Consider the following 20,192-nt stretch of genomic DNA (forward strand, 5'->3'; position numbering starts at 1 on the left):
TCACAAAAACCAGTGTTCTGGGGATTTTATTTACCTCTGAGAACAGCTTGTTTATTCAGTTTTAATTCAAAACATCATAAGATCTGAGATTTTATTAGGTTCTTATTCACGGATAGATGCCAGCAACCCAAAAATGACTGTTTTTCATCGAGATCCATAAAATTTTTGGCCGAGAAATTTCCCTTAAAAAAAAAATCTTTGATCCGCACCAAAAGCTACAGGGCTCCATTCTGGGCCGAGACCCATCCTCCATCCAAGTTTGGTAGAAATCTGTTCAGCAGTTTTTGTGTTATTGTGATGACAAACCAACACACAGACATCCGTAATATTAAATGGTCCAATAACCAAATTGTGCCGACAACAGAAGAGATTCCAGAAGTGACACACTGACATTTATTTAATATTCTTTATCTACACATCATAGATAATAAATGAGATGACAATAAAAAAAAATACAAACCAGGAATAACAGCTGTTGCATGTGATATGTTCTGCATATGATAAGTAAACCTTTTCTTCCTTGTTACATGTTAATTCTGCGAGTTCAACTCAGCATCAGAGACAAATGATCAAAGATGAAACTAAAAGAGAAAAGAAAATGTCAGCAATACAAGACTGTTTGTTAGTTAAGGTGTAAATTTCATGTGCTACAGGAGAAAAATCGATTTAACAGTCGTAGCTGCGTGCAAATATGCAATATATGTTTTGACTTCAGGATCTGTAATTTTACCCAAAATGTTTTTAATGTTTCTGCCACACGTTTATGATCAAGCGTCGCTCTCCACACCAGCAGCGAAAAGGATGTTTGACTTTGAATCTGCCCTCAAGTTTTAGTTCAAATCACACATATCAACATCTCTTTTTAAGATTTATATGTATATATGTATTAACATTCCACAAAGTCTTCTTGGCAGCTTGTTTTTTTCATGCCTTCACACAAACCAGCAACATAATTAATCTTTAGTCATGGCAAATGAAAAGAAACCGCCTTCATGATGCTTTCTGCCCCTGAATTAAAGACAAACCAAGAGGAAAGAGGAAAATAGTGTAAAGCTTAAAGGTCAGTAATAACATTTTTATACAAACAAATCATTTAAAAAAAAACAACCTCTATTATGATTGTGAATCAATAATTTAAAAGTGTTTGTCGGGTCTGACGTCACGTGGAATCTGTGTTTCTGTGTTTTGGCAACTTTAACATTAGCTAGCATTCAACTTTTGCTCGCTAGCTTTAGCAACATTACTGTTTGCTGGCTAGAATTAGCAACGTGAACTTTCGCCACCTAACATCAGCTACTTTAGTTTTCGCCGGCTAATGTTAGCAACGTAAACTTTGGCTATCTAGCATTAGCAACATTAAGTCTTACTAGCTAGTGTTAGCAACATTAAAAGTGGCTACAAGCGACAGGTGATTGTGTCTGTTGTTTTTAACACAATCGTATTTATGTTTTCACAGAACAGAATGACTTTCCACGAGCTCTGTAAATATTTGTCTCCATAAAAATGTTATGAATATGACTTTTTAAATTAAAAAGAAGGCACAATCAAAAAATGTGTTATTAGAACATTTCAAGTGCTGTTTGAGATATTTTGCATGTACAGTACCCAGCGTCACTGCTGTGTTATGTCTAAATACAAGAACATGAATGTGCTGCAGAGCGTTTCTGGTAAACATGATGGTTAACGACACGATAAGACCAACAGAGTAAAAACGTCTTGGCAGCAACCTTCACTGGTGTCCAGTCCTTCGTTTGATACCGTGGCTGAATGAGAGGTGAGCGAGGTATTACAGTCACTGGTCAGTAACATTTGGCTGCGTCATGTCAGCATCATGAATTAGTGCAAGAGAGAGTCGAGCTACTGCAGCACCGCGACTCTCACACCTTCCTCTTCAGGTTCAAGGTCTGCTCGGCAGCCGAGGTGCACTCATAATTGCACTTGAGGTTACTTCATGTAAAAGCTAGATTTTGTTTTCGTGTTCTGTCATTTGTTTTTGCACATCAGGGTTCTTCTAGCTTGCTGAATAAAGCTCTGTGCGACGCTCAGTCCTGCAGATCCCTCTCCAGGTATTTCCTCATGCGCTGACAGCGAGGACACGGGTCCCCGGGAGCCTTGCAGGTGAGGTGGAACACGGTCTTACAATCTTTACACCTGCGCAGAGACAGAAAATTACAACAGTTTTGTCAAGTGTATTAATAACGTTTATACAATCACTGGTGAACCTCAGCCCATCCGTGCTTGTAACTGAGCCTTTCGAAGACGATGAGGATCAAGTCCTTGGACACTTTTAGGCTTTTGCTTGGGGCTACACACCCACTACTGGAAGGTTATGCCTAGGAAATCAAATCAATTGTATTTATATAGAATCACAAAATCACAATCACATTGCTGTAGTGGGCTTTACAATCTGTACAGTGAACGACATCATCTGTTCTTAGATGCTTGAGTCAAATGAGGAAAAAAAAAAAGACTGAAGAAACCTCAGGAAGCAAATTAAGAAAATTACAGGCAGAGGGCAGGATTTCTGCAGACAGAGACACAGTCACAGCATAAATTTAACCAAGACAAACTGGAAACAGTGGCGGCCAAACTGTAAGCTGGAAAAAATGACGCAGACAAAAACAAAGAAGCGGACGAAAGACGCAGACTTTCCACCAGGCAACAAAAAAAAACAAAACATCAGAGACATTTTCAACCAAACACAGTCAAACAAAACTCACAGTTTTTAAAACTTGAAACATTCGACGTGCGTCCTGATTGACTTGAAACAAATACTAGGAACAGTAAAAACTATTATCCAGGGACGATTGAATGAGAGGAGGAGCGGACATGATGGGATACCTGGTGGTGCTGTCGAACTGAAAGGGGAAGATGATGTCATCAGTGCGGCAGATCTGACAGATGAAGCCACGCTGGGTGCACAGGTCGCAGTGGAACACGTGGTTGGAGGCGGACTGGCACAGTGTCATCAGGTAGGCTGCGTATTCGCCCTCCGCTATCTGGAACACAAACACACACATTATTAAAGACGTTTCGAGATGCGAAGACGACTGGTGCAGTTATATAATCCACACAGCAGGTTACCTGCCGTAGATCCATGACACTGTATAGATGGCTCGACTCCAACAAGTACGTCCGCTGCTTCATTCTGACAGAGAATTACAAGAAACGTGTAAGGAAACATCGAAACAAATATGTTAAAATATTAAACACACACGTGTACACACACACACACCTGGCTTGGAGTTTCTTGCAGGCTCCGCTGCGGCAGGTGAGCAGGTAGTCGCCCAGCAGACGGAGCCTCTGCCGCAGGCTGTGGGCCTGAGACATGGACTCTGAATGCGTCACCAGCTCAGGGTTCAGCTGCTCCAGGTTCAGCAGAGGCTCCTGCCCCACCTGAGCCAGCAGGTGCATGGCCTTCTTAGACACCTGGACGGATACACACAGGTCAAACTCGACAGGTAGAGAACATGTTGGAGCTGTGTGTGTGTTACAGAGGGTGATACAGGACAAAACTCTGACTCTGTTTGAACACCAAACTGAGAAAATAAGAAAATCCAGGTGAGGAGGGTCTCAATCCCTCTCTGTCCGTTTATGTCTTTTATACCGTTTCATCTCAAGGGAGGAAAAGTCAAAAGGTGTCAGAAAAATAAATGCTCACGTAAAATACAGATAGTGTACAGTAACAAAGTATTTATACTTCCCACCTCTACGTGTCTGTAAAACACAAGTGATCCGAGCGAGCTGCACCCACCTCTCGTCTCGTCAGGTCCCAGTTGTGCACCATGCGTGACGGGATGATGGTGGTGTCGCCACGGTGACAGGAGTCACAGTAGTGCTGCCCTGAGAAGTGACACAACCGGGCTCTGCCACGGGACGGGCCGATCTGCTGAGGACACCCTGCGTATGATACACAGTAAACACACCTTAGATACACACAACACACACACACACACCTCTCAGCAGACTTTAAGATCTACAGATTTGACACATGACAACAGTTTCCACCAGGATACAGATTCTTACGTCTTGCCGGTCTGACAGGCTTTACAACTCAACCTTACCTGCACATTTGAAGCTCTGCGTGTCCAGCCCCTTCTCTGAGGGCACAGTGCACAGGTGAACCAGAAGCGCTCCATCTTCTTTAAGTCTGTGCTGAACCAGTCTTTGGAGATTTCCCGTCACACCCAGCTGAGCCACAGCTGACAACCCATCCTCGCCGCTCTCCAGGTACGAGTCCAGAGCCCTACGAATCAGAACCCTCCATGTGCGAGCCTCGTCCGCGTTCTCTGCCCTGAGTCGGAGCGTGTCCTTGACAGTCAGGAGCTTGAAGAAGGCCGGTCCTCCCAGAGACACGTCAGGCACCACATCTCGAATTTCCTCGATAGAGTGGGTTTGCCGCAGCAGCTTCCTTCCCTCTTGTACCCGAAAGCCTTTCAAGGCCTCCAATGACAGAGAGAAGACAAGCGGTACCCATGTCCGAGCCTCAGGGTCTACAGAGAAGTACAACACGGCTTCTTTGATGGCATCTTTTTCCACGTCAGCAGTGCGAGTCCAGTTAAACTCCTGTGTAGGAGGAGGAGGAGCCTCCTGTCCTCCAGATGTCCCCGTGTCAGAGGACGACAATCGCTCTGGGCTGGAGGGAGAGGAAGTCGGGGACGCCACATCCACACCATTCTCACTGTAGGGTTGCAGCACCTCCCAATGGTCATCAGCATGGGAAGCTGGTCGGCATTTGTTGACCGCCTCCACTATCCGGTCCACCCAGTCCTCAGCTTCATCACGATTCCCTGCTCGGAGGAACAGTCGCTTCCCAGGGAAACTTAACTCAAAGCGGCCCTCAGACGAGGTGATGCGAGCGTCCTCACATCGCAACAGGGAGCAGTTGTCACAACAAGTCCGCTCCTCTGCGTTGAGATACAGGCGGAACTCGAATGGGGACAGCTCGCAGTAGTAGTCCCGCCACAACCCCATCGCACTGCGTCGCTCTAGATGACCGAGTTTCAGCAAGCCACGAAACGGGTTGGCCTGCCCTGAGGGGAAGAGAGCAGACACAGGCCAGCAGAGGTTACTTCACATGATCTGTGGTCTATTTTTTACATTCAGGAGACTGGTTGACAGCTAGAGACTGATTTATTTTGACAAAACTGCTTTTAAAAATGCTGATAAAATCTCAAAGACATGCAAAAGCAACACGGACCCTCTGCGGATGTAAAAGGCTCTAATTAAGGTGGCGACAGTCCTTCAGTTTCAGGTGATTAAACTAATGAATACATAATTATGCATGTTATATTCCATGTCTGCCCTTAAAAACTCTATTTGACATTGAAGCGTTAAGCTGCACTTAGAGGAAACAGTGCTGAAAAGATAAGCTTATCATGAAGCGTTAAAATGGCACCAGGAAACAGCCATTTATATCAGTTTTGATAAAAAATGGCAGTACATTTTTCTTCTAAATGAGCTTTTCTGTCATTGTGACAAAACCTTTCAGTGTCAGTCATCTCTGTAACTGTGAAGGAACTTTTAGGGGAATAAGGAGAAGCCAGGCGGAGGCCAAATGTGGGTTTGTTTTCAGTTTGGCGGGGAAGTATATCTGCCACACTGACGGGGAAATGTTTTTACACCAAGATAGTCTCATAATAAAACACTACGCAGAGACAGCTGCTTCACAGATAAAGGCTTATCTATGCCTGTTTTTGCATCTGTCTCTCAGACAGCGGAGGGAAGACGCGTGAAAGTAACTATCTGCTGTGTTCAAGTGCACCTTGTAATTCAGAGATCTACACTCAAATGTCCACAAAGGTTGTTTAAAACTGTCTTATCTTCCTTTGTTTGATTACATCAGCCGTCATCCGTCGGCACTTTCTTTTTCTTTAACTGCAGCACTTTTAATAATTATATGCTAAAATTATAACATTAAATTCACGTCTACATGGAGAGATTTTTAAATATTTTATTAAAAATAAATGTTAGAAGCTAAGTCAACCATGTTCTTGTACAACAGCTCAGCAGAAAATCTCCTGTAATTTTAAACTTATTTTACCGCAGCATTTTTAAGTTAACAAAATTTAATGAGCTGTGACATTAACAAATTAATCTAAACATAATTTTCATGATCCTCAACATCCTCAGGTAAATACTGCGCGTTAACAAGTGCTCCAAAGTCCGGGCACGTCCCTCTTATAACGCCCGTCATAAAAACGTCTCTTAATAAGCCGTGTTATTTACTGAGGTGACGTCTTGCAAGTAGAAGAATCATTTTACATTCCGATGTAAGCGGGCCACATTCCAATTAATGATGCAACAGCAGGTATTTACTCATGCCACACCTGATGGAAAATACCTTCCAGTTCCACTTTTCGAGTGCTGCAAGTATTTTCTACCCTCTGGGAACTCCACCGTCTACCTTTGATTTGATTAATTCCCCAGTGGCCACATGAATTGACCAGGTATGTTCACATGGAAGGTTCCCTGTGGGGTTTTAACATGTATGAGGTAATGTTTCGAGCAGGTAAACAGTTTCCCCGCTGTTGTTTCTCATTATTCCACTGAGCTACATGCGGCAGCAACACGCCGAGAAACCAAACAGTTGTGAAGAATCTGTGTTGCGAATGTTTCAGGTGGAAGGGAACGGACTCAACGTCAAGAAGACTCTGACTATAAACAGGAACTTCAATTAGCCTATGAAATGTCAAAGAAAAAACAATGATTGATTAATCATTCAAGTACTAGACGAGACAGAATAACCTGTGATTGTTCATAGGTTGAAGATGGAGGCAGGCAGCCGACACTGTTCCGACTGTTACGATGAATAAAGAACACAAAATGACTCTGCGCTGTACGACTTTCTTCAGTGTTTCTAATCACGTAGATAAAATACCTATTTGTCTTCGATGGATGACACTGGGAGCCGACTGAGGCACCTTGATCTCAGCTGTGGGAGCAGGAGGAGGAGGCGCCTCCTCGTGGTCCGACACCTCCTCCAGATGGGGCTTGTAGATGTCGTCCTCAGAGATCCAGGAATGAGAATTCTGCAAAAAAAACGGACAGACATGTTTTAAACTCTCATGCTCCTGAATGACAGGAAGAAACTCCAGAACAACCAAAAAAGTGTCTTTACAGTGCCACCAGATTTATGTTAATGAGTTCCTGTCTAAAAGCAAACCATAAACGAAGAAAATACAATAATCACCAACTTTCATTACTTACAAAAGTAAGTTTTAGATCAGATTTTCTAATCAGTCAAACGGCCTCGAAGGACTGAGCTTGTTTTTTTTTTTAAACACACCGCAGTTTGTGAAAGAGTTCCTGTCATCATGTGTCACTGGGGTAACCCTAATGACTGCTAAAGGTCAAGCAAAGATAAGAACAAAGTTGTCATTGTCTTGACTAATTAAGCAAAATGTGGAAACCGCAGAAAGCACGATATGTGGTGAAAATATTATGACACATCCTGGATGTTTCCCTGCTCGGACGTCATGTTTACTGTTAACGCAGAATAATAAGTACGGAGGGTATTTTATGATACAGGGAGCTGAATCTCTGCTCTTTATTTCATGCACACTATACTTCCACAGCAGCCAGTTCATTTCTGCGTCTACCTAGCAACTGTAGACTTGAGAGCAGGAATAAAGTGACTAGTCATGATCTCCTTGAGAGGGAAAAAAATACCAGCTAGAACCCACATTTTCTTTCCCATGAATTAATAAAAAGCCTGTGTTGAATATTTTTTTCCATCTTGGCTTCCAGTATCAAGAGTCAGACATTTGGGATGTCATTTCCTCAGTGGGAACAGCTAAAAGCAATTCAAGAGAGCGGGCGACTTTGCATTTCCCCTTTCTGTGAAACCCTCATTATTTATTACTCAAAATTCCACTGCCTGGCCATAAACAGCTGAACCTTATTACTAGTTACTGGCAGCTCCCAGACGGCTCGCTTTGATTGTTTTTATCATTTCTATCATGTGCTCTTGCTTCCGTCTGTCTGAGGATGGAAGGAAACAACTTTTGTAACAGGCAGAAGAGTGTGACTTAAATGCAATCACATGATGATGTGGTTTTGCTCGTGTGTGTGTGTGTGTGTGTGTGTGTTATTTTCCACTGAGAGCCATGTGTCTGTAAATACACTTACTGATAGAGAATCTGAGGACAGCTTCCTGCTCAGGATGCTGGTAGAGCGACGCGGTGGTTGATGTACTGAAGGCTCCTTGGTGTTCTTCTCCGTGGTCTCGGCTTCTTTCTCTTCCTGGACCGGCGGAGTGTTCTCCTCAGTACCAGTCGTTTGTACTTTCTCTTCAGGCTCACTGACTGTCGGGACCATGTCCGTGTCCAAGTGTAACTCAGAAGGGGCACTTATGCACACTTCGGAAGAGGAGTCGTTAACGTGGTCAGATGGTGGTGGTGTCGTTAACGTGGTCTCCTCAGATGGTGGTGGTGGCTCTGAATCAGGCAGGACAGAGTTTGGGGGTTGGTCTTGGGATGGTGTAGGGGGACCGTGGGTCTCGCTGTCAGAGCTGCTGAAGATGGCCGTCTCTGAGAACTGATCCGGACCCGTGCTGGAGACAAACGAGTCCTCCCGCATGGAGTCCTGGCTGCAGTGGCCGCTCTCCCGAAACTCATTCTGAGAACTGCAGAGAGAAGAAACGACAGAGGAGAGGAGTTTTTCACTGCAGCTTTCTGCTTCTTCTGACATTACAATGAATTATTAATAGTTTTAAATGATAATCAAGGAGCTGTACAGCACAGAGGAATGTGATGTATACATGACATTATGCTCGGGACAGTTCACCCCGAAATCAAAAATACATATTTTCTCTTACATGTCGTGCCATTTATTAATCTAGATTGTTTTGGTGTTGAGTGAGAGCAGCAGAGTTTAGGAGAAATCACCTGCAGCCATCTGTCGTCTCTCAGATATAATGGAACTTGATGACACTTGGATTGTGGTGCTCACACCACCAAAAACATGCATTTAGATTTTGGATGGAAGGGAAACAGTGACAGAGTAGCTGCTCTTAATTTTGTGGGCTATTCTGTTACGTGTTCAATTCGAGCTGTGTACTAAAGATGGGAGGGAGAAGTAAAGAAGTGAACTGGAAATTTATTTTTGGTTACATTTTTTATGGGAGTTGTAGACAATAAGAAAAATACAAAATATCACCAGTCTTATCCTTTTACTTCAAACACAAACTTACTCTTTCTGTGGCTTCTGGGTGCTAATGGGTGCCTCCAGGTCATATGAAGACCACTGCTCTCCTGTGGGGCTGCGGGGGTCCTGACCCTGCAGGAGGCTGTCGGAGCTCAAGCTGGAGGAGAGCTGCGAGGAGCCTGTGGTGTCCAGGCTCAAATTAGACGAGTTGAGTGCATTCCCACCGCCTTGTAACACATTCGACCCTCTCGCCAACATCACCACTGGACACCGCTGCATATCCAGTGCATCCGACGAGCTCGAAGACTGAGACGCTGTATCCCATGATTCTTTGTATGTGGGCTTGGAGTTGTGAAGGTCTCCGCCATTGACGGGCAGGTCGAGTACTTCCGCCTGGAGCACAGGACAGAGTCCAGCAAGAGCCAGCGGTGTGGTGGTCCACTCGTTGAGGACGGCTGATTTGTAAGACAGGCTGAAAGTGAGCGAAGCCAAACCCTGGAGGTAGCTGAGCAGGACTTCCCGCTCCTCGGTGTTCAGGAGCAAGGCACTAGGCTGATAGTGGGCCCTCAGCTCGGAGTCCTCCCGGAACAGCGAGGCGAGGTAGCACTCCAGCAGCCCGTGGTTGAGGGCGAGCCGCAGCCACGCTCGGCAGCGACCCACGTCCGTGCCCACGAAGCTGATCTTCTCCAGCTCGGTGATCACATCACTGGGGATTTAACAGAGAGCGTTATTATAAAACTTTTCAAAGACAGTTTCTCCAAACGATCAAACGATGTCAAGAGCTGCAACTTGTTTTCATTTTTTTAACCAACTGATTAAAATGAAGCCCCAAATTTCTTCTAGAAATCGCTTGTGTCTTACCACCAACAATCCAAAACGCAAAGATATTCTATTTGCCATCACAGTAGACTTTGAAAAGCAGCCCTGCAATGATTAATTAGTTAATTGTCGATTACTTTTACAATAAATTTTAAAAAAATGATCTGATTCCAGCTTCACAAATGCTAGTATTTTCTGGTTTCATTATTCTTCTGATGTAGTAAACTAAACATCTTTGGTTTGTGGACAAAATAAGACACTTATAATTAACACTTACAATAATTATAATTGTCCAAATAGTTGCCATAGTAGCATAAATGGTCTCTTACCGGTGGGTGACACTCTTGAGGAGGCTCCAGAAGAAAGGCTGGGGGAGCGGCCCTCTGTCTCCTTTTCTACTTCGTCCCCCAGACTCTGTGCGGACGTACTTGCTCTTGATGCCGTGGATGAAGATGGCCTCCAGGGCGCAGCAGAGGAGGTTTGCGTCCCCATCTTCACTGGTGACCACATCGTCTGACGTTACGTATCGCTTCTGCAGGGCCTTGAGTGACTGGGCCAGCCTCTCTTTGATCTACGTGACAATGTCAGGCAGAAGGAAATATTATCAGTTTCCTTGTTTGCTTTCAAAAACCAGTCAGGTTAGGTGGAGCGCTGGCAGAGTGACAAGAATTTATCAGATCACCAGAACAAATTTTTATGCGCTGTGAAAATCAAGTCCTGCATTCCGGATGCCGGACTAGAGTGAGTTCAGAGGCCATGTGATGTGGTTATGAAACATGATCCGTAGATTACCTACTGTCACATGAAACATACTGTCAGCTGATACGGAAAGACAGAACGTAAACCCAGTTGGCCAACATTGTGCAAAGGGTTGCAAGATAACAACTCATTCTTCAGCAACACTAAACACTTTGAAAGGCTGCGGTCGGAGAGTTCTCGTCACTGAGCACTGAAGTACCCTCCTGTCTCCGTGCTTGACTTGAGAAACGCAGCTGAGAAAGATTTCTAGGGAAATCCTTGCCTGCTTTCCTCACTTCCTGACTCACATGCATTAATTCAGTAAATCAACGATACACTGTGAACTGTCTGCAAAGCCATGCTGCTTAAAACATCATGTTATAGCAGCTGGATTTGTGCAGCTTTTAAAGACAATAGTTCAAGCACTTTATTTGAACACTGTTTGTATTATGCTTTTACCAACCGAGACATGTAAAACACAGAGTGGGAGGCTGTACAAAGTATAATGTTTAGCAATAAACAATTTATGTCTTATAATGCATAGTTACAGGTGTCACACAAAAACAGATCAAAAAAGGAATGAATGCACTTTCAAGGTACCAAAATCAAATATCTGTAGAGTTGATGCCTTTATAATCACATCTGCATGTTACTAAGTCATTGCAAAAGTTTACAGAATGTCTTTAAAGTATCAGTAATAAATGTATATTGTCTCTTGTGTATTTTACCAGCTTTTATTATCATCCTGACTCTTTGTTTTGATTGTGATTTTTTTTTTTGCCCTTATTTTAATGCCAAGAGACAACAAACAAAGATGAAGGATGGGTCATTTCATTTCAAATATTTACAAATAAGTGAGAGTTGTGGAGAGGATTATGTTGAAAAATTAAGAATTTTCAAGAAGTATATAATGAAAATAAAGCCTGTTATTAAATATATCAATTAAAATCACATACTTTCAAGACTTTGCTTACTATTAACCAAGCAAGGTCTACTATTACAAGTCGTCTTTGACTTGATGACGCTGTAAACAAGACCCGCAGGCAACAAGTGAAGAGCTGTTGAACACTGCTGGGTACAGATTTACAACATGTCCTACTTACAATGTCACAGCCTGACGTTGTTAAGCAAAAGTCCATCCCAGGGGCTTATAAAGGAAATCTGACACCTTCACCGGGTAGTATCACAGTCACCGTCAAAGGGGAACACAACCAAACAGAAGAATAATATGAGAGATCTGTGCAAATGGGGAACATTTAGTGGTTTTACCTGTTTAACATCTTTAGCCTCGGGTGGCGTATCTGGCATCTGTGTGGCTAGCATGACACCTTCCTGGAAGGTTTACTCCCACATGGCACACTGAAACACGCAAACAAAAAACATCCCTGTGAAAAACAGAAAACTTTTAAACAGTTGGCTGTCTCCAATAAGAAGCACACTAACCCCTGACAAACAAGAAGTGTAAGCCTGTGTGCCCTGGCAGACGGGCAGGACATGTGATGTGACTCTAATGGGGAAGCAGCTTATCCACCTCTTCCTCACTTCATGTTCGAGCAGCACATTTGCCACTGACCTATCATTGCATTTTCCACCACAAGACTGTATTCTTCTGTGACATATCTGCAATTTCATGGTTTCACTGACTAACCAACTTGAGTCATGTGAGCGGCTGATAAAAGACTGTGTCTGCAGGGAAGTAGCTCCAATGCTAACTTCCCTAATCAAAACCACTGAGACACAATCAGGATCGAAACAAGCATGCAAGTCTGATTACCTGACACGATCACGCCCAGATTAGATAACTGTAAATGCCTCATAAAACAAAAAATAGGTGTACGTTACTTAACAGCAGAGGGGTAGACTAATGGTGATAAATATGAGCCTCACAGAGGGATAACTAATTCTTTGCATATTCTGACAGTTCAGGGTTGAATACAGAAAAACAACTTGACTGCATTACTTTACAATCAATACAACTGCTTTGCAGTAAAAAGGCAGTGCATTTAGTGTTAACCCCCTGTTTTGGGCGTGTAATGGCACTCAAGCTCGACAGGAAAAATAGAAAAATCATGATACCATACACAGAAAATCAAAATATCCTCTGCAAACCACGTCTTCAGTAAACTGAAGCAGTTACAAATGACCCTGACAGCTAGCATGAATGTGGCATTAGCGACGAACGTTAAGTAGCAATATGAGCTACTGGGCTAGCTTCCTTACCGAAACTGGTTGGCTAACTTGCCATGAAAATCCAAAAGACAGCCGCGTATCTTCTGTGAATTACCGACAGTTCGGTCAGATTAAGTTAGATTAAGTCAATCCGTACAGTCGCTCTCCATCGCGCCGGTTACCGCATCCAAGAAACGCAAGAAAAAACGCGTTGACCAAGATTTGTTTCTTCGAGAGCTGCGCTCTTGTCACTGTCCAACCGATGACAGATGCATCATGGGAACTAAACCAATGATGCCTTAAAGTTCAGTCAGAAATATAGTAAGAATTAAACTTTGTCACATAGATGTACATTTCAAACGCATTTTAAGTTTGTATTTGCTTATAAATTAAGCACCTGCTTCCGTACTAACATATTTATCCGTAGCTTATCCCAGAAATAAGTCTGTTTCTACTCATATCCAACAACACATACGCGAAAATACGGCTGATAGTGCAACGGTTGTTTTACAGTGAATGTGTAGTTTACGAGTAACACCCGAAGGCAGCACAGCTTTTGAGGCGTGCTGGTGTTGTTGCTGAGTTTGCTGACATGTGAGGACTTCATGTTCTCTGTCCTGTACCAGACGGTTCCTGTTGGACTGACAACACACCGCAGAGAAGTGTGTATCAAATATCTCTCAGCTTGAAAACTGTGGAGTAACTCCACGTAATGACCTCTTACACCAATCACTTCTGTTTGTTTTTGTGTGTGTTAAAAAACTAATTAAGGATTAAAACAGCCACGCCATAGTTTAATTAGTTCTTGCAATTGGTGGATGGATGAATAGATGGAGAACAACACGTTTCTAGAGACAACAACAGTGTGGAAAAGATTGATTCACAGCTCATATTTATACAGATACTGCCCTGGTTCAACAGGGGGCGCCACAGCACAGTTATGTATTATAGCTCTGATTCTGATTCCTGTACAAATTATATGTTTTTCCCTGAATATGACTCTCCTCCAACTAACCTAGAATTTATCGCTTGTTATCTATTACATTAAGGTTCTACAGATAAGATCTAGGGAGTAATGTACAGTGTGAATCTGTTTCAGTGTGTAATAATATCATAAACACAATATCATATATTGTAAAAACAAGACAGTGTACACCAGACTAATAGATGATATGATGAAGTCATGATAATTACTGTTTGTCAAAATAAATATGGAAGCCATATCATGTAATACAGCCGTATAACACGTTAACATAATTTAGTTTAAAACCAAACAAGATACATTTTTATTTTGCTGTTTGTTTTTTGTAATATCTATTGTAATATTTGTTAATTACAAATGATAACAGCTTCACACTTTGAGCAAAATGTTGAATCTTTTTCAATGTCTGTGAATTTTCAAATATATGTTATTTTGTTTGCCCCTTTGCTTTACTGACAGCGTGCACTCGAGCTTGCATGGAGAACCTGCTGACTGTGTTCCACAAACTCAGAGTCTCTGTCTTCAACTGGCCCCATAAATGTTCAATGCGTTGACAATGTTGACATTATTATTATATTGTTACAGTATAAGTCTGAATGACACCCCACATGTTCCCTTGTGATGTTTGATCAGACTCATTAAAGAGAAGAACTGGATCTGTTTTTATATTTTTCTATATATATATATATATATATATATATATATATATATATATATATATATATATATATATATATATATATATATATATATATACAACAGTAATAAAAACAATAAAGACATTTCTATTTGCTGGTAAAAAAAAAATATATATTTATTGATTACAACACTGAAGGTATAAAAATGGATACATTTGTGCTCAGCATAAATAAATAAATAATTTTAATTAATATGCATGATCAAGAGATTAACACAAACTTCTCTATGATTAGATAAATAAATACATAAATAAATAAGTTAATCAAAGATTAATGAGTACATGAAAAATATAAATATATATATATATAATATATAAATATAAATATGGAGAAGCTGAATAAATAAGTTGATCAACAACATTTTCATGTATAAAAATAACAATAAAAAAATAAATAAACAACTCAATGATTAGATAAATAAGTGCATTAATAAATAAATAAATAAATAAATAGATAAATAGATGGTTGATGTGACAGGTTTCAGTTGGTTCTGGTTGCAGATGTAACCAGCTGGTTTGCCCTCATCAGATGGAATTGGACTTCCTTCCTGATCAGCTCCCAGGCTTCAGCACTGTGGCCCTGCACACAGAAGAATACGATCATTATTAAAACACAATCAATACTGTAGATAGATCGATCAATAGATACACAAACAGATGGAGAAACTTACCATTCTCTGGAGGACGTGGCTGGACAGTCTCTGGAAGTACATGTGCAGCTTCTTGTTCTTCTTCTTGTGTCCGTGGCTCCCGATCTAAATGAACACACAGCAACAGATCAGTCAGAGCAGCCTGATGCTCGTCTTTAACTTTTAAATGTCTCAGAACAAGTGAGCTGATGTTGATCCACACTGAGACTCACACAGGAGCGAAGCTCGTCCGCCTGCTGGGTCACAACGATGACAAAGTTCTCCACTGTGTTCTCCTCCCATGATGCCGAGCTGTGATCCTCCTCAAACAGGACAGACGTCTCATTCAGAACCTGAGCTGTGAAGGCAAGTTTATCCTCAGCCTGCAAGAAGAAGAAGAAGAAGAAGAAGAAGAAGAAGAAGAAGAAGAAGAAGAAGAAGAAGACACTTTTAACAATCACCAGATTTTCATAGTAAATATGATTTTAAAATTATATAATAATGAAGCATTTTAATGTGCACATGCTGTAAATGTACAATAACTGACTGGCTACTCAGTAACAATACAGTGATAAATAAAGTTTTGTCTTCTATAAAAGCATAAAAAGTGAAGTTGACTTGATGTGTTTCCATGCAGAGCTGCAGCAGAGGACAGCTGAGGAGGACTTACTGATGCTTTGGACGCCTGGCTGTACAGATGTTCAGGGAAGGTGTTCTTCACTTCATCATCCTCAGTGCTGTTAGTGGAGTTATTAGCCTGCAGCACACACACACACACACACACACACACACACACACACGTCATGAGTTGAAGGAAACACACAGTAAAGTAAAGTCATCCAGTGAACATCATCCAGTGAGAGTAAACAAAGACTCACCATCGTATCCAGCAGCTGCAGATAGTTTTCACTGTGCTGTCTGAATTTCTCATCCGTGATCCATCTGCAGCTGAGCGAGGAGGCTGCACTGTTCACACTGAGAGACAGGCACACCAACAAGATCCTGCTGAGCATCTTCACACTGATCCAGGAGCTGTTTGTCAGGAGCAGACTGGGATGTGTCCTGGTGTTGTGTTGGAGCAGACCTGCAGCGCTTCATTTATATTGTAGCACCATTTCATTTTCCACACGCGGCTTCTCAGTCTCCGCGTACCTGGATGACGTCACACACCTTTCGGATTTGACTCGTTAGAGTCAAAATCTCCCCCTATAAAACAACAAAGAGACTTAAGAGGTGGTGATATCACGACCACAACGACCACAACAGATGGAAACTGAGTCTGATGGAGAAACTCTGCTGCCGTGGGAAATCAGGAAGAGATCAACACGAAAATATGGTAAACATGAATTTCTTAATAATTCTGACTGTATTTCTCACAATCCTGGAGTGTATTCAACAATTATTAATTTTCATCTCATGGTTTAGATTTTTTTATCCAATGATTCTGACTTTTCTTTCCCATATCTCGGATTTGACTCGTGAGAACTAAATCTCTCTTGATCGTAATTGTCTTTTTTAAAATCGTAACTCTGTCTTTCTCATATCTCATCTCTTCTCGTCTCTTTTTGAGTATTTTCTTCCTTTAACTGGCGGAAACTGACTTCCACATTTTACACCAAACAAACAAATCGAAAAAATGAACGAAAAAAATAACACCATGGTCATGTTTGTTTGTTTGTTTTTACTTTTAATGTCACAATCTTGGAGTTTATTTCATAATTATTAATTTTCATCTCGTTTTTTTTCATCTCACAATTGTGACTTTTATCTAATAATTCTGACTTTTTATGTCATATGTCGGATTTGCACTGTTTGTGTCCACAATGAAAAAATGGTGCATGAATGTAATAGAAGCTAAAATGAAGCGTTACGCCAAAATAAAACGGCTCCTCTGAGACTAAATATGATAGAAAACGACGCTCAAGCACAAAAACAAAACAAACACATGGGAACATTTTGTAATCTTCAAAGGAACGACGAAACAAAATGTTTCTATATTTAATTAAATCCATTGTGATATGTTTTGAGCATAAAACAAGATATTTTTTGTACGATTTAATTCAGTAATAATTCAGTGTTCAGTGTCATCACCATGAGGATTACGTGGTTTAATAACATTTATATATTTATCAGCGTCTGACTGCAGTGCGTCCAAACACCCCGAAGAAGAAAGAGAAAGCGGAAGTGAGTGATGCGGCCTGCGTTACGTCACTGTGACGTTCGCACCCTGCAGCGTGAAAATCACATTTTTGTCTCTGTGTGTTTGTGTCCGTTTAAAAACATATAACGTTTTTATAAAAACAAATATGTGATTTTAGAAACATTACTTTTAATTGTTTAACAGCTTCAGGGACATTTTCAAACACTTGTAATTGTGTCTTTAATTGCTTTGTCTTTATATCTCTCGTGTTATTTCCCACTTTCTCGTTGAGCTGCTGCAGCATCTGATAATAAAGCCATAAAGTCTTATCTAATCTTCAGACACGCTTCTCAACTCCTCACAGAAAACAGTGACTGGTTTTCATGTTCTGACCGAGGCTGAAAACGTGACTGAACGTGTGAACCAACGTGTGGAGGAGAATCCGTCTCTCTGTCCTCCATGATGGAGCTGAAACACGGTGAAATGTCACCGATCTCTTCTGATGAATGAGCGTCAGAAGCCGCAGTCGCTTTCAGTTTCTCTCCGCGGGAACTTCCGCTTCACGTCTCCTCCGTCTCCACACACACACACACACACACACACACACACACACACACACACACACACACACACACACACACACACACACACAGCGTTCATTCATCAATATCATCGATCCACACATTTACAGAAACATATGACGTAAAAAACTGTAAACCAACCAAAAAAACTGAGGTAAATATTAAAATAAGCGACAATCATCATCAGTGAGGAGGATTTTAATTCAAGGATAATTAGGCAACTTTTTGGAGTCTCGGGTATTTTTTTCGGCCTTAAAAATGTCAGAAATATTCCTTTAAAAATGCCATAATTTACAGTTTCGAATAATCCTATTGTAATATAATGTGAGTTGTGTTTTTTAGGTATTATTTGATGTATGGAAGTCAGTTTCCGGCAGTTAAAAAAGGACAATTATTAAAAAGAAATCGAAAAACAATATAAGTCGATATTTTGGGGGAGTAAATGTAATAATAGTTCAATAAAAAGCCAAAATAACGAGATAAAATCCACAACTATGAGACACAACGTCACTGATATGAGAAAGAGTAATGATTTTAAAAAGACATATGATTAAGGGAGATTTTGTTCTAACGAGTCAAAAAAAATCACAACCATGAGATGAAAATAACAATTATGATATAAACTCCAAGATTATGAGATATAAAGTCAGAATTATTAAAAAAGAAATATGTTATTCAATCATATTCACGATGATTATGATTTCCCACGGCAGCAGAGTTTCTCCACCAGACTCAGTTTCCATCTTGTGGTCGTGATATTTCACCTCTGCTCTGAAGTCTGTTGATTTATTGCGGGAGATTTTGTTCTCTGTGTTTGGAAAATGAAATGGTGCTACAATATAAATGAAGCGCTGCAGGTCTGCTCCAACACAACACCAGGACACATCCCAGTCTTCTCCTGACAAACAGCTCCTGGATCAGTGTGAAGATGCTCAGCAGGATCTTGTTGGTGTGCCTGTCTCTCAGTGTGAACAGTGCAGCCTCCTCGCTCAGCTGCAGATGGATCACGGATGAGAAATTCAGACAGCACAGTGAAAACTATCTGCAGCTGCTGGATACGATGGTGAGTCTTTGTTTACTCTCACTGGATGATGTTCACTGGATGACTTTACTTTACTGTGTGTTTCCTTCAACTCATGATGTGTGTGTGTGTGTGTGTGTGTGTGTGTGTGTGCTGCAGGCTAATAACTCCACTAACAGCACTGAGGATGATGAAGTGAAGAACACCTTCCCTGAACATCTGTACAGCCAGGCGTCCAAAGCATCAGTAAGTCCTCCTCAGCTGTCCTCTGCTGCAGCTCTGCATGGAAACACATCAAGTCAACTTCACTTTTTATGCTTTTATAGAAGACAAAACTTTGTTTATCACTGTATTGTTACTGAGTAGCCAGTCAGTTATTGTACATTTACAGCATGTGCACATTAAAATGCTTCATTATTATATAATTTTAAAATCATATTTACTGTGAAAATCTGGTGATTGTTAAAAGTGTCTTCTTCTTCTTCTTCTTCTTCTTCTTCTTCTTCTTCTTCTTCTTCTTCTTCTTCTTGCAGGCTGAGGATAAACTTGCCTTCACAGCTCAGGTTCTGAATGAGACGTCTGTCCTGTTTGAGGAGGATCACAGCTCAGCATCATGGGAGGAGAACACAGTGGAGAACTTTGTCATCGTTGTGACCCAGCAGGCGGACGAGCTTCGCTCCTGTGTGAGTCTCAGTGTGGATCAACATCAGCTCACTTGTTCTGAGACATTTAAAAGTTAAAGACGAGCATCAGGCTGCTCTGACTGATCTGTTGCTGTGTGTTCATTTAGATCGGGAGCCACGGACACAAGAAGAAGAACAAGAAGCTGCACATGTACTTCCAGAGACTGTCCAGCCACGTCCTCCAGAGAATGGTAAGTTTCTCCATCTGTTTGTGTATCTATTGATCGATCTATCTACAGTATTGATCGTGTTTTAATAATGATCGTATTCTTCTGTGTGCAGGGCCACAGTGCTGAAGCCTGGGAGCTGATCAGGAAGGAAGTCCAATTCCATCTGATGAGGGCAAACCAGCTGGTTACATCTGCAACCAGAACCAACTGAAACCTGTCACATCAACCATCTGTACATCTATTTATCTATCTATTTATTTATTAATGCACTTATTTATCTAATCATTGAGTTGTTTATGTATTTTTTATTGTTATTTTTATACATGAAAATGTTGTTGATCAACTTATTTATTCAGCTTCTCCATATTTATATTTATACCCTTAAAAGACAATAAAAATAGGACTTTCTACAGCAA

The 20,192-nt window shown here is 41.3% G+C and overlaps 3 protein-coding genes across 4 annotated transcripts; 1 reads left to right on the forward strand and 2 right to left on the reverse strand.

The window, feature by feature from the left end:
* Positions 1 to 323: 323 nt before the first annotated feature.
* plekhm1 (pleckstrin homology domain containing, family M (with RUN domain) member 1) lies at positions 324 to 13,145 on the reverse strand. Its single transcript, XM_037080273.1, has 12 exons — positions 12,925 to 13,145; positions 11,974 to 12,063; positions 10,296 to 10,537; positions 9,194 to 9,853; positions 8,131 to 8,626; positions 6,881 to 7,031; positions 4,065 to 5,033; positions 3,755 to 3,900; positions 3,236 to 3,429; positions 3,085 to 3,148; positions 2,842 to 2,999; positions 324 to 2,151 (listed from the first exon to the last, which is right to left on the reverse strand). The coding sequence occupies exons 2-12, from the start codon at positions 12,025 to 12,027 to the stop codon at positions 2,043 to 2,045; spliced, it is 3,243 nt and encodes a 1,080-aa protein (XP_036936168.1). The 5' UTR covers positions 12,028 to 12,063; positions 12,925 to 13,145; the 3' UTR covers positions 324 to 2,042.
* Positions 13,146 to 15,013: 1,868 nt separating this feature from the next.
* On the reverse strand, positions 15,014 to 18,670 carry LOC119009740 (interferon a3-like). Its single transcript, XM_037081287.1, has 7 exons — positions 18,592 to 18,670; positions 17,750 to 17,896; positions 16,060 to 16,387; positions 15,852 to 15,938; positions 15,415 to 15,564; positions 15,224 to 15,307; positions 15,014 to 15,132 (listed from the first exon to the last, which is right to left on the reverse strand). The coding sequence occupies exons 3-7, from the start codon at positions 16,192 to 16,194 to the stop codon at positions 15,034 to 15,036; spliced, it is 555 nt and encodes a 184-aa protein (XP_036937182.1). The 5' UTR covers positions 16,195 to 16,387; positions 17,750 to 17,896; positions 18,592 to 18,670; the 3' UTR covers positions 15,014 to 15,033.
* Positions 18,671 to 18,807: 137 nt separating this feature from the next.
* LOC119009736 (interferon a3-like) lies at positions 18,808 to 20,055 on the forward strand. 2 transcript variants are annotated; one of them, XM_037081283.1, is made up of 5 exons: positions 18,808 to 18,965; positions 19,083 to 19,169; positions 19,457 to 19,606; positions 19,714 to 19,797; positions 19,889 to 20,055. In XM_037081283.1, exons 1-5 carry the CDS (start codon positions 18,831 to 18,833, stop codon positions 19,985 to 19,987), a joined length of 555 nt encoding a protein of 184 aa, XP_036937178.1. In that variant the 5' UTR covers positions 18,808 to 18,830; the 3' UTR covers positions 19,988 to 20,055. The 2 variants fall into 2 exon arrangements, with proteins under 2 accessions (XP_036937178.1, XP_036937177.1); XM_037081282.1 differs by having other exon boundaries at positions 18,808 to 19,169.
* The last annotated feature ends 137 nt before the right edge of the window (positions 20,056 to 20,192 follow it).

Source organism: Acanthopagrus latus, chromosome 20, assembly GCF_904848185.1.
Source record: "Acanthopagrus latus isolate v.2019 chromosome 20, fAcaLat1.1, whole genome shotgun sequence".
Classification (NCBI taxonomy): domain Eukaryota; kingdom Metazoa; phylum Chordata; class Actinopteri; order Spariformes; family Sparidae; genus Acanthopagrus; species Acanthopagrus latus.

What these genes read in the sequence shown, in the direction of transcription:
- plekhm1 (XM_037080273.1), bottom strand. Translation starts at nt 12,027, where the DNA reads ATGCTAGCCACACAGATGCCAGATACGCCACCCGAGGCTAAAGATGTT. An exon ending in CTCAAGAGTGTCACCCACCG is followed by an intron (nt 9,854 to 10,295) that starts GTAAGAGACCAT and finishes TTAAATCCCCAG; the next exon opens with TGATGTGATCACCGAGCTGG. An exon ending in GGGACCTGACGAGACGAGAG is followed by an intron (nt 3,430 to 3,754) that starts GTGGGTGCAGCT and finishes GTATCCGTCCAG; the next exon opens with GTGTCTAAGAAGGCCATGCA.
- LOC119009740 (XM_037081287.1), bottom strand. Translation starts at nt 16,194, where the DNA reads ATGCTCAGCAGGATCTTGTTGGTGTGCCTGTCTCTCAGTGTGAACAGT. An exon ending in TGCAGCTGCTGGATACGATG is followed by an intron (nt 15,939 to 16,059) that starts GTGAGTCTTTGT and finishes TGTGTGCTGCAG; the next exon opens with GCTAATAACTCCACTAACAG. An exon ending in GCCACGTCCTCCAGAGAATG is followed by an intron (nt 15,133 to 15,223) that starts GTAAGTTTCTCC and finishes TTCTGTGTGCAG; the next exon opens with GGCCACAGTGCTGAAGCCTG.
- LOC119009736 (XM_037081282.1), top strand. Translation starts at nt 18,831, where the DNA reads ATGCTCAGCAGGATCTTGTTGGTGTGCCTGTCTCTCAGTGTGAACAGT. An exon ending in GCCAGGCGTCCAAAGCATCA is followed by an intron (nt 19,170 to 19,456) that starts GTAAGTCCTCCT and finishes TTCTTCTTGCAG; the next exon opens with GCTGAGGATAAACTTGCCTT. An exon ending in GCCACGTCCTCCAGAGAATG is followed by an intron (nt 19,798 to 19,888) that starts GTAAGTTTCTCC and finishes TTCTGTGTGCAG; the next exon opens with GGCCACAGTGCTGAAGCCTG.